Consider the following 13,795-nt stretch of genomic DNA (forward strand, 5'->3'; position numbering starts at 1 on the left):
TGTGCCGCGTCCTTTCTGCCTTCAGGTGAGTTAGTAACATGTCTGCCACTTTGTGCCTATACCGAGGGTCTAGTAGCGTGGCCACCCAGTACAGCTCATTCCCCTTGAGTTTTTTTTATACAGGGGTCCCTCAACAGGCTGGACTGCATTAAAGATGCCATCTGCACAAAGTTGGATCCAGACGTACTATCCATCTCCTCTTGCTCTTCCTCAGTGACATCAGGTAAGTCCTCCTCCTCCCCCCAGCCACAAACAATACCACGGGAACGTTGAGCAGCACAAGCCCCTGCGACACCTGCTGCAGTTGTTCTTCTGCCGCCGCCTCCTCCTCCTCCAAAGAAACTTCTTCCTCATCATCCAAGTCTGACTCCTCTTCCCCGCACGACTCTTCCTCCTCCTCCCCCCCCCCCCCCCCTGTGCTGCCGCAGGTGTTGAGGAAACGTATGGTTCTGTTGAAATTTGCTCCCACAACGCTTCCTCTCATAACTGTTCCTGTTTACGCTCCTCCACAGCTTGATTCACCACTCTACGCATGGCACGCTCCAGGAAGTAAGCGTACGGGATCAAGTCGCTGATAGTGCCTTCACTGCGACTCACCAGTTGGTCACCTCCTCTATCGGTCGCATGAGCTTGCATGCTTTTCGCATCAGTGTCCAGTTGTTGGGCCAGAACATCCCCATCTCCCAAAATTGTGTCCTTTTACTGTAATTGTACAGGTACTGGGTGACGGCTTTCTCCTGTTCTAGCAAGCGAGAGAACATGACCAGGGTCGAATTCCAGCGAGTCGGGCTATCACATATCAAGCGTCTCACCGGCAATTTGTTTCTCAGCGAAATGCCCGCAAAGCGTGCCATGGCAGTGTAAGACCGCCTGAAATGCCCACACAACTTCCTGGCCTGCTTGAGGATGTCCTCTAAGCCTGGGTACTTTGACACAAATCTTTGACTAGATTCAGCACATGTGCCATGCAGGGTACACGTGTCAGCTTTCCCAAATTAAATGCGGAAATGAGATTGCTGCCATTGTCACACACCACGTTGCTGATCTCCAGTTGGTGCGGGGTCAGCCACTGATCCACCTGTTTGTTAACTGCAGCGAGAAGAGCTGGTCCAGTATGACTCTCCGCTTTGAGGCAAGACATGTCTAAGATGGCATGACACCGTCATACCTGGCATGCAGCATCGGCCCTGGGGAGATGGGGTTGTGTAGCTGGAGAGGAGATCGCAGCACCAGTAGATTTGAACTGCCATTCAGCCAAGGAGGAGGAGGAGGATGATAGTGAAGAGGATGAAGCAGCCAGGAGGAGAAGGAGAGGAGGTGGCAGGAGGCCTGCCTTCAAGCCGTGGAGGTGTCACAAGTTGGTCTGCTGCACAGCCACATGCTCCCTGCTTGCCATCGGTCACCAGGTCGACCCAATGGGCTGTGTAAGTAATGTAGCGGCCCTGACCGTGCTTGGCAGACCAGGCATCCATGGTCAGGTGGACCCTTGACCCAACGCTGTGTGCCAGAGATGACACCACTTGCCTCTCCACTTCACTGTACAGTTTGGGTATCACCTTTTTAGAGAAATAATTGCGGCCTGGCATCTTCCACTGCGGTGTCCCAATGGCCACAAATTTACGAAAGGCCTCAGAGTCCACCAGCTGGTATGGTAACAGCTGGCGAGCTAACAGTTCCACCAAGCCAGCTGTCAGACGCCGGGCAAGGGGGTGACTGGCAGAAATTGGCTTCTTCCGCTCAAAGATCTCCTTCACGGACACCTGGCTGCTGTGGGCAGAGGAGCAGGAACCGCTCAAGGGCAGAGGCTGAGTGGAGGAGGGTGGCTGTGTGAAGGTGCAAGGGAGAAAGCGGCTGAAGATGCTGCACCTGAAGGAGGAAGAGGAGAAGGAGGGTGGCTTTTCTTTTGTGTGCTGCTTTTGCTCAGGTGCTCTTCCCATTGCAGTTTGTGCCTTTTCTCCATGTGCCTTCATAAGGCAGTTGTCCCTACGTGAGTGTTGGCCTTTCCACAGCTCAATTTTTGGAGGCAGAGAGAACAGATGGCATTGCTCCGATCTGAGGCAGACACACTAAAAAATTTCCAAACCGCTGAGCCCCCCTGGGGTGATGGCACTAAGGTGGCATTAGCAGCTGACATTGAAGGGCATGTTGCCTAGCTGTACATAGGTGGCGATACATGGCGCTGGACACTGCCACCAGCTGTTTCTGATGATGAGCTCCCCCTGCTTCTTTCAGGAACTCGTCTCCTCCTACTCCTATCTGACTCCCCCACTGAACTGTCCCCCTGTTCATCTCCTCTATTGGGAACATACGTGGGATCCTTATCATCGTCATCATCATAACCATCCTGCCCAGCTTTGCTTGCCTCAGACACCTCCAAAACTGCACCAACAGCATGTACTTCATCATCCCCCTCCACACACGTTATGTCCATAGTGTCGCCTAACTCAGACATATGAGGTGGTGCAACTTACTTAGTGTCTTCATCTTGTTGTAACAATAATGGCTGTGCATCAGTGATTTCCCCACCAAATAACTCCTGCGAACTGTTAAATGTAGCGGATGTGGTAATTGGAGTAGCGCTGTTGGCTGCAGAAGATGAGGTGTTCTGTGTTAAATAGTCAACCACGTCCTGACAATCTTGGGAGTTGATGGGATGTGCCTTCTTCTGAGCCTTGTACTTTGGTCCAGGGCCGCACGAAATCACATCAGCACGACCTCGCACAGACCTGCCGGGTGGCCTTCCTCTGGGTCTGCCTCTACCTCTGCCTCTACCTGTTTTGTCAGCTTTGTCCATATCGGGGGGATGAAGTGAAAGGTATGCACTGACTTGACTAATACAATGTGCCGTCACACAGGTGCAGTTAACACAACAGGTAGGTATATGCAGTAATGTGCAATGTGTTACAATGTGCACCTGTCACACACAGACAGGTAGCGGACAGGCACAGTGACACTGCGTGCGCTCAGCTCACATAGGTAGGTGGGTGCACTGTGAACAACAGGTAGGTAGGTATATGCAGTAATGGATATTACAATGTGCACCTGTCACACACAAACAGGTAGCGGACAAGCACAGTGACACTGCATGCGCTTAACTCACACAGGTAGGTGGGTGAGCTGTGAACAACAGGTAGGTAGGTATATGCAGTAAGGGGTATTACAATGTGCACCTGTCACACACAGACAGGTAGCGGACAGGCACAGTGACACTGCATGCGCTCAGGTAGGTGGGTGGGTGCACAGTGAACAACAGGTAGGTATATGCAGTGATGGGTAATCTGCACCTGTCACACACACAGGTAGTCACTGAATGTGCTGGGCCTGCCAGTGGCACACACAGTATGAATTATCAAGGCTGTCTATGCAACACAAGTGTCAGTGGGACACACAGAAAAAAAAATAGGTCACAAGAACAAGATTAGCTCTCAAAAGAGCTGTTGTGGGGTGCTATTTTAGCAATAAGAATCAGCAAGGATCAAGCTAAGAAGCCTACAAGAGCCTAACTAATCTTTCCCTATAAGAGAGTTTGCAGCAGCTGTCCCTTCTCTATTTACTGCAAGCACATGATGCCTGCCTTTTATAAGGGGGGGAGTGGCTCCAGGAGGGAGTGTAGCCTTATTGGCTACAATGTGCCTGCTGACTGTGATGTAGAGGGTCAAAGTTGACCCTAATGGTGCACTATGGGAATGAATCGAACTTCCAGTAAAGTTGGCTGTTCTCCGCGATCGATCGCGAACCCCCGGAAGTTCGCCTGGAACTGTTCGCTGGCAAACCGTTCGGGCCATCTCTAATGAGTGGTTCAAAAAGGGACAGGTAACACTCAACAGGATCCAGAGCCTTCCCTCCCTATAGGTAAGTACTTGCCTTTTAAAAAAGAAAAATAGATTTCTGTTACTTTAAATCAGTAGTAAAAGTGAAATATTAATTGAAATATTAAGCACATAAGGTGACCTTAGATTTTAACAGCAATTTAAGAGTGCCCTCCTCCAACCACACATACATTTATTCACACACAGTTAAAGTATCGGAAACGTATGCGTTATTTTGCTTCATCTGTGTCTTATTACTACTCTAGCAGTGAGACATCGACATTGACACACCATGAAAACAACACATAAACATAGAATTTGACCTCCTGCAAACACCAGCAGTTTTTTATCCAGAGGAAGACAAGTCAAGCCTTCCTGGGCAAGAAAGAGTAATTTGCACGTCTGCGTGAAATTCTAGAACTCAGGAGAAGTTTGGTATTCATGGTCTTTATCTCAGAAGTCTGTCTAAAAATAGCCTTCCTTCCAGTAGCACTGCCTGGCTCATACTGTACTACACTATTCCCATTCTCACTACAGCAATCACTGACCAAATTGCTAGGGAATGAGGGAACAAACTCTTCCTTAAATCGCCACCCCTGGATTAACAACCCCATTTTTTTAGTGTAGCATTTTACTTAGCAGTTAGTGATGGAGTGATGGTTAGTTTTGCCAGCAGGGTCGGACAGGGCCGACGGGAGCTTGGGATTTTCCATGGTAGGCCTCCTCTTAGTGTCCCCGGGGGCCTCGAGCAGGAAGGAGGAGCAGCGGTGGGCACAGAGCAGCGGGCCCCAGAGCTCACCTGGGCCCCCCCTTCCACACTTCCCCTTCCAGACCAGAGTGTACCGCAGCGAGCGGGGAACCGGAAAACTTACTTCCTGGTTCCAGCTCTGCGTGCCGCTGCTCTGGTCTGGTCTTCTCTGCTGTCCAATCATGCTCTCACTGTGCTTCCTGCAAGAGCGTGATTGGACAGCAGAGAAGACCAGACCACAGCAATGCCACGCAGAGCTGGAAGCCTGGAACTAGGAAGAAGTAAAATGTTCCCCGCTCTCTGCTGCTACCGTTGCCTGCACTGTATTCTGGTCTGGAGGAGGAGTGTGGAAGGGCTGGCCTGAGGAGAGGGGGGGAGACTGCCCCCCCTCCCTGCTGCTCTGTGCCTGCTGCTCCCATTCCAGGCTATCGGGGACACCTATAGACCTGGCTACCTAGTCTGCGGACACCTATAGACCTGGCTAACTAAACTGGGGACAACTATAGATCTGGCTAACTAATCTGGGGACACATATAGACCTGGCTACCTAGTCTGGGGACACCTATAGACCTGGCTAACTAAACTGGGGACACCTATAGATCTGGCTAACTAATCTGGGGACACATATACACCTGGCTACCTAGTCTGGGGACACCTATAGACCTGGCTATTGGCTTACTAAACTGGGGACACATATAGACCTGGCTACCTAGTCAGGGGACACATATAGACCTGGCTAACTAAACTGGGGACACCTATAGACCTGGCTAACTAATCTGGGGACACCTATAGATCTGGCTAACTAATCTAGGGACACATATACACCTGGCTACCTAGTCTGGGGACACCTATAGACCTGGCTATTGGCTTACTAAACTGGGGACACATATAGACCTGGCTACCTAGTCAGGGGACACATATAGACCTGGCTACCTAAACTGGGGACACCTATAGACCTGGCTACCTATACTGGGGATACCTATAGACCTGGCTGCCTATACTGGGGACACCTGTAGTCCTGGCTAACTAAACTGGGGACACCAATAGATCTGGCTAACTAAACTGGGGACACTTATAGACCTGGATACCTAATCTGAGGACTCCTATAGACCTGGCTAACTAAACTGGGGACACCTATAGACCTGACTAACTAATCTAGGGACACATATAGACCTGGCTACCTAAACTGGGGACACCTATAGACCTGGCTACCTATACTGGGGATACCTATAGACCTGGCTGCCTATACTGGGGACACCTGTAGTCTTGGCTAACTGAAATGGGGACACCAATAGATCTGGCTAACTAAACTGGGGACACTTATAGACCTGGATACCTAATCTGAGGACTCCTATAGACCTGGCTAACTAAACTGGGGACACCTATAGACCTGACTAAACTGGGGACACTTATAGACCTGGCTACCTATACTGGGGACACCTATAGACCTGGCTACCTAATCTGGGGACACATATAGACCTGTCTACCTATACTGGGTATACCTATAAACCTGGCTGCCTATACTGGGGACACCTATAACTTGCTACCTATACTGGTGACACCTATAGCTAAGTACCTATACTGGGAACACCTATAACTTGCTACCTATACTGGGGACACTTATAGCTGGCTACCTATACTGGGTGCAAATATACTCAGGCTCTAGGCCCTTCATATTACACTTGCCTCAGGCCCTGCATACTCTAAGGCCATCCTGCATTGCTGGCAGTATCACCCAGCAAAGCACCCAGCCCTCCCCAGCCAGCACTGGCTACCTAATACTGATATATATGGGCACATGGCTACTTAATTCTGTTTTCTGGTGAACATTGCTACTCACTTTATGTATACAGGGCCCATTTGGGTACCAAATTATTTTATTTTGACACATCTCGCTATTTCTTTTGTTCATTGTAAGACACCTGGCTACTTAATTATTTTATCTGGAGGTGTGTGACTACATAATATTTTTATTTAGCGGCATTTGACTACTTGATGAATTATCATGAGGCATGAGGCAACTACTTGAGTATTTTATCTAAAGTTTATCTGGTCAGACCCACTCTCTGTCAATAGCACCGCTACTTATTTTGTGTATTTTTGGGTCTGCCAATGACCCATCATGATCACCCCCATATTCCAGTGCATGGTGTGACACCCACTTTTTTTTCTGTGGCATGCTGCACGCGACGCAGATGTGCGTCTCCCTGTTATGGACTGTCCTGAAAAGTGCTCACAATATATTCCCTACCATAATCGAATGTCCTAACAACTGATGTACAGTGGTGTGAAAAACTATTTGCCCCCTTCCTGATTTCTTATTCTTTTGCATGTTTGTCACACTTAAATGTTTCTGCTCATCAAAAACAGTTAACTATTAGTCAAAGATAACATAATTGAACACAAAATGCAGTTTTAAATGATGGTTTTTATTATTTAGTGAGACAAAATCTCAAAACCTACATGGCCCTGTGTGAAAAAGAAATTGCCCCCTGAACCTAATAACTGGTTGGGCCACCCTTAGCAGCAATAACTGCAATCAAGCATTTGTGATAACTTGCAACGAGTCTTTTACAGTGCTCTGGAGAAATTTTGGCCCACTCATCTTCGCAGAATTGTTGTAATTCAGCTTTATTTGAGGGTTTTCTAGCATGAACCGCCTTTTTAAGGTCATGCCACAACATCTCAATAGGATTTAGGTCAGGACTTTGTTTAGGCCACTCCAAAGTCTTCATTTTGTTTTTCTTCAGCGATTCAGAGGTGGATTTGCCGGTGTGTTTTGGGTCATTGTCCTGCTGCAGCACCCAAGATCGCTTCAGCTTGAGTTGACGAACAGATGGCCGGACATTCTCCTTCAGGATTTTTTGGTAGACAGTAGAATTCATGGTTCCATCTATCACAGCAAGCCTTCCAGGTCCTGAAGCAGCAAAACAACCCCAGACTATCACACTACCACCACCACCATATTTTACTGTTGGTATGATGTTCTTTTGCTGAAATGCTGTGCTACTTCTACGCCAGATGTAACGGGACACGCACCTTCCAAAAAGTTCAACTTTTGTCTCGTCGGTCCACAAGGTATTTTCTCAAAAGTCTTGGCAATTATTGAGATGTTTTTTTAGCAAAATTGAGACGAGCCTTAATGTTCTTTTTGCTTAAAAGTGCTTTGCGCCTTGGATATCTGCCATGCAGGCAGTTTTTGCCCAGTCTCTTTCTTATGGTGGAGTCGTGAACACTGACCTTAATTGAGGCAAGTGAGGCCTGCAGTTCTTTAGATGTTGTCCTGGGGTCTTTTGTGGCCTCTCGGATGAGTTTTCTCTGCGCTCTTGGGGTAATTTTGGTCAGCCGGCCACTCCTGGGAAGGGTTATCACTGTTCCATGTTTTTGCCATTTGTGGATAATGGCTCTCACTGTGGTTCGCTGGAGTCCCAAAGCTTTAGAAATGGCTTTATAACCTTTACCAGACTGATAGATCTCAATTACAGTACTTTTGTTCTCCTTTGTTCCTGAATTTCTTTGGATCTTGGCATGATGTCTAGCTTTTGAGGTGCTTTTGGTCTACTTCTTTGTGTCAGATAGCTCCTATTTAAGTTATTTCTTGATTGAAACAGGTGTGGCAGTAATCAGGCCTGGGGGTGACTACAGAAATTGAACTCAGGTGTGATAAACCACAGTTAAGTTATTTTTTAACAAGGGGGGGCAATCACTTTTTCACACAGGGCCATGTAGATTTGGAGTTTTTTCTTCTCACTAAATAATAAAAACCATCATTTAAAACTGCATTTTGTGTTCAATTATGTTATCTCTGACTAATAGTTAACGGTTTTTGATGAGCAGAAACATTTAAGTGTGACAAACATGCAAAAGAATAAGAAATCAGGAAGGGGGCAAATAGTTTTTCATTTATATAGTGCTAAATATCTGTAGTACATGCAAGAGCGAGCTCAAAATGGTGGGGGGCAATCCCGTGCCGTGTGTGTGTCTGTGTGTGTGTGTTGGGGGGGGTAGTGGGGGGGGGGGGGTCCCAGGCAGAAACTTTCCTGGTGGGCCCTTAAGCCGCATCTACACGAGTAGATGCGGCGGCGATCCGGCGGCTCGATTAGCCGCCGCATCGCCTCTTCCGCGTGCCCGCACGTGGCCGCCGCGTCCCCACGCGTGCCGGATTCGATCCCCCGCTCGTCCCCGCTGGCGCCGCTTATCTTCCGCTCGATTCCCTGCCATTGTCCCCTCGCGGGGAGCAAGCAGGGAATCGGGGGAAGCAAGATCCGTCCTGTCGGATCTTATCAATCGAGCCGCATCAGCGGCTCGATTGATAAGCCACATCGCGGCCGCATCTACGCATGTAGATGTGGCTTAAGTGTCCTAGTCCGACTCTGTTTGCCAGAAGCATTAGATTAGGTTAACATTATCAAGTTTAAGCATGAAAGCAATAGTAGATCAGTTGCAAATTACAACACATCTACCCACTTTCATTTTTCAGCCAAGTGACAGGTATTCCATCTCTATCTTTTTATTGCATACGTTAAAAAGGGGCGCTGGGAAAAAAGGGCGCGGGGTTTTAAACGATAAGCATGGATAACGTTTAAAAATGTATTGTACTGTATTTCGTTTAAAATTAATGTTTTATAAAGTTATAAATCATTAAATAATGTGCATTAAATCGGCAATTGTAAAAACGTTAATCTTCCGTTTAAATAGTGAAACGTATAATAACGTTTAAAAAAAAAATTACTAAGTAACCCTCCCTGTACCTACCCCTAACCCCTAGACCCCCCTGTTGATGCCTAAACCTAAGACCCCCCCTGTTGGTGCCTAAGTAACCCTCCCTGTACCTACCCCTAACCCCTAGACCCCCCTGTTAGTGCCTAAACCTAAGACCCCCCTGTTGGTGCCTAAACCTAAGACCCCCCTGTTGGTGCCTAAACCTAAGACCCCCCTGTTGGTGCCTAAACCTAAGACCCCCTGTTGGTGCCTAAACCTAAGACCCCCCCTGTTGGTGCCTAAACCTAAGACCCCCCTGTTGGTGCCTAAACCTAAGACCCCCCTGTTGGTGCCTAAACCTAAGACCCCCCTGGTGGTGCCTAAACCTAAGACCCCCCTGTTGGTGCCTAAACTTAAGACACCCCTGTTGGTGCCTAAACCTAAGACCCCCCTGTTGGTGCCTAAACCTAAGACCCTCCTTAGTGCTCACTGTATTGTGTGTAGAATAATGTTTTAAAAACAGTAAAGGATAAAATATATTACAATTTACATTACATACTGATCGCTTTGTTTCGTGAATAATAATGTTTTACAAACAGTAAGGGATAACATTTAAAATAATGTTTTATTGAAATAAGAAACGTAAATCATCACAAGCAGTTATAAAACATGAAAAATCTTCGGGCGCCGTTGGAAAACATTATTATTCTCGGGCGCCCTTTTTTCCTGTTCGCCGCCCATTAAACGATAATTATTATAGGAGTGAATGGCGGCGCCCGATTTGTCCACTAGCCTCCTGCGCCCTTTTTTACTGTTACCCTTTTTATTGCCTCAATCTCCCTTAATCTCTTTCTTTGCAGGAGTCTGCTGCCTTTCATTTGTGCCAGAAACCTGCAGCAAGGTAACCTCTCAATTTCCAGAACACTTACAGCAAGTTAAATTTGTAAGATGCCTCAACCACTCAGTATGCAGCTAGTACCACCAGGTCTCGGCTGCTAAATATTCTCTCTCTCTGCTCCTGATAACCAGGTCTGCAGACTCCTGTGGACGTTTAAACTCTCCTATGCAAATCTTGAGACAATGGGCCTGATCCAATTTTCCTTTTCTCCTGAGCTTTTATTTTCACATCTTATAAATAAAATGCCTTTTAGGCCACTAGCAACCAAGAAAACACTTTTTGTATAATTTTTTTTTCACCTCCTTTATGGTACTTTTTTCAACTTAATAGTTGTTTTAAGCAGAAGATGAAAAATTATCTCCTAGGCGATAACTTAGGAGGAAGAGTGAATTTGATCAGGCCCTATGTGTTCTCCAGCTTAGTGATTGGTTCATTTTTATGATTGTTTCTATAACAGAAACAAATCGGAATTTCGTGTTTAAAGTGGAAATTTCGTCCGTTCTCGAAATTGTGTTCCAGTCCAGAGCCACCTGCTACATTTAAAGTGACAGCACGTGCAGGAACCTTTGTATTATCATATATTGCAAGGCCCAAAACCAAGTGTCTCAACATGACCGCTAAGTGCACCTTGACAAAGAGCACCTGTCTTAGAAGTGGCTACAGGGCCTCCTGATACATTTAGGGCTCGTTTCCACTATTGCGGGGCAGAATCGCCTGGATTCCACCGCTGATAAAATCGCATGCGGATGCCATTCCCCATGCGTTTTTTGCCGCGAATTCGCATGAGAATTTGCATAGGTGAGGGTATATGCGATTTTAACCATGTCACTGCCTGTGTGAATTTACATTCGTACCTATGCGAATTCGCAGCAAAAAACGCATGGGGAAACCGCATGCGATTTCCCTATTAAATACATTGCATGCGATTCGCATGCATTCCACTTGCAGGCAAATTCTGCGGCTCTTTTGTGCATTTTTTCACCGCTGAAAAAAACGCACCTCAACAACGCTACAGGGGAAACAGGCCCATCCACTTGCATTACATGTGCGAATCCGCATACGTTGAACGCATGCGGATTCGCGATAGTGGAAACGAGCCCTTAAAGCGACAGCACGTGCAGGGATCTTTGCATTATCAGATATTGCAAGGCTCAGAACCAAATGTCTCAGCATGCATGACCGCCAAGTGCACCTTGGAAAAGAGCATCTGTCTTAGAAGTGGCTGCAGGTGGAGCATTCTGATACAGCACATGCAGCGGCCTTTGCGTTATCAGTAATTGCAATCAAATGAGTGACTTTCCTGAGTTTAGTTATTACTTAAATTTGCATAATTACTACTAGAAAAAAAATTACGTCCATTATTATAATTAAAATAACTTTGTTTCTATAGAAAACACGAAATTATGAAATGTTGTGTTGAATGCAAATTTACAGCAGAATGCAAAATTACGCAATGCAAATTACGCTTGTGGAATTCCAAATTACGGTTTGTAAGGCAATTATAAAATTACAAATTTGTGTTGTAGAGGCAAAATTTGCATCCTTAATTATAGAAACGCGAAATGATGCACATTTCGTCTCAACACTAGATCCATGGAGTGGCAGGACTGATGCAGGGTGAATATTTTACACATGGTACTGGCTGTGTACTTGAGGGTAAGGTAGGGGTACACTAAGCAAATATGTCATGTCTACCTTAGGTCAGATTAATAGTTTTAAAGAGAGTCTGAAGCCATTAAAATTACCTCTTTTTATTTCCCAGTCCTCTTCAGCATTAAGATCAAAGATGATTCACCACATCCCCGTGGCAGAACAATGTATTTATCCCCCCAAAATCCCTGAGGCAAAATTCTGCGTAGCTCTGCCTCCAGTCAATCTCCACCGAACTCCGCTTCTCCCCGCCCCTCTCAGGCTTCTTTCACTGAGAGGGGCGGGTAGAGGTGGAGATCGGCAGAGATTGACTGGACTGGAGGCAGAGCTACTGCGCTCAGCTCTGCCTCCCCCGGGCAACGAAATCTGCGACTTGGAAAGTCATAGAATTTTGCCCCAGGATTTTCGGGGGATAAATACCTGCCACAGGGATGCAGCGAATCCTCTTTGATCTTAATGCTGAACAGGACTGGAAATTAAAAAGAGGTAATTTTAATGGCTTCAGTATCTCTTTAAATCTTAAGATTTTTTTTTAAGCTGCAAGTTGGGCCACCAGGAATGTGAGAGAAAGTGCTGAAAAAGTGCTGAAAAAATTACTTTACCTCGTACTTGCTGTAATTATTGCAGAATTTCCCAGTTTTGCGACCATGGCTGCTAAAGCTTCTGTATATCGGTCACCCTCAAACCCTCGGGGAGGCTGTATGGATTGTTCAAGAAATGTGTTGCCTTCTACCCCTTCAATTGTGATATATTCTGCCCCAAGTTTGCTAATCAAGTTTTTCACATTATTGCTGTACCAACTTTCAGCCACTTTGTTAGTTATATTCAGTCTCACAGAAATCTGGCCATTCCATCTTGTCAGTATTGGTGTCTATGGGAAGGAACATAGGGAAAAAAATGCATATGTATATTAATAGAACTTAGATTATACAGACAGCCAGTCAGGTACATAGCTACAAATCATTGCCCTCCTTACACACGCACACACACACACACAGACACACACAGACACACACACACACACACTTAACCAAGAGGGAGAAATGAGGAGGAAAGAAGGACAGCCGGACAGGGCTCCCAAAGAGGGACTGCCCCTCCAAAAGAGGGACAGTTGGGAGCTATGCAGTGACGGGTTAACAAGGAAACCACCGAAGCAATCAAAAACCCTGAGAAGGCACAAGTAATGTAACACCCCCATCTTTGGAGGAGGCTCATACTGTGGTGTGGCAATCTGTCCTCTCTTTCCATTCATGGATGGTTGACCAACCTGATGCTGTAGAAGATAATAAATATACCTCTTCTGCATGGGAAAAACAGCTTAAATTGGAGGGGCACAGCAGAGGAGGGAAAAAGGAAGCCAGGCTGCCCTGGCTTTGGACCCCCCACTAGCAACAAGCTCCCCAGTCCCCATCAGTTAAGACACTGCAAGCAATGATGATGTTCCTGACAAATATTCCAGAGAATCCTCTGATGGACCTTGACGTAGTTCATTAAAACACTTATCTACTGTGCAATCTACATGCATGAAGTGCTTTACTTCTCCAAACATTATAGCAGACACAGTGACATGAGTGCCACTCTGTATGTACATACAGTATACTTTTAGCAGCCAAAAATGTTAGTACTACTATAGCGTTTTCTTCACGTTACCACTGTTGCACCCAGGCAATATTTGATGACAATGGCTTTCAGTCCATTTCCAGAAGTGGCATTCAGAAACATTTAGAAATGCATTCCACTAATGTCTGGGTGGTCATTTGGGCAGAAGTTTGATGGGCAGAGACAGACACAAGAGGAATGAACGCTACAAGTGTAAGGAAAACACTGTCACAATCAGGGCTGTTTCTGACTTATTTTGGCACCTCAGGAAATGCAACATGAGCCCCCCAACATACACAATAAGCTATTAACCCTTACTGATCCTTTTCTCTGATCACTCGCATTCCCACCCCCCACCACCTCAGTACTCAATTGTTTCCCTGGCATGTT

General features: G+C 46.4%; 1 protein-coding gene across 1 annotated transcript in view; it reads right to left on the reverse strand.

The window, feature by feature from the left end:
* Positions 1-13,795, reverse strand: part of LOC137538847 (SITS-binding protein-like) — a 187,907-nt gene that overhangs the window by 56,544 nt on the left and 117,568 nt on the right. The window contains exon 6 of the mRNA XM_068261220.1: positions 12,409-12,677. Coding sequence (XP_068117321.1) covers positions 12,409-12,677 — 269 coding nt within the window. The remainder of the gene's footprint in view (positions 1-12,408; positions 12,678-13,795) is intronic.

This window comes from Hyperolius riggenbachi, chromosome 11, assembly GCF_040937935.1.
Source record: "Hyperolius riggenbachi isolate aHypRig1 chromosome 11, aHypRig1.pri, whole genome shotgun sequence".
NCBI classification, from domain to species: Eukaryota; Metazoa; Chordata; class Amphibia; order Anura; family Hyperoliidae; genus Hyperolius; species Hyperolius riggenbachi.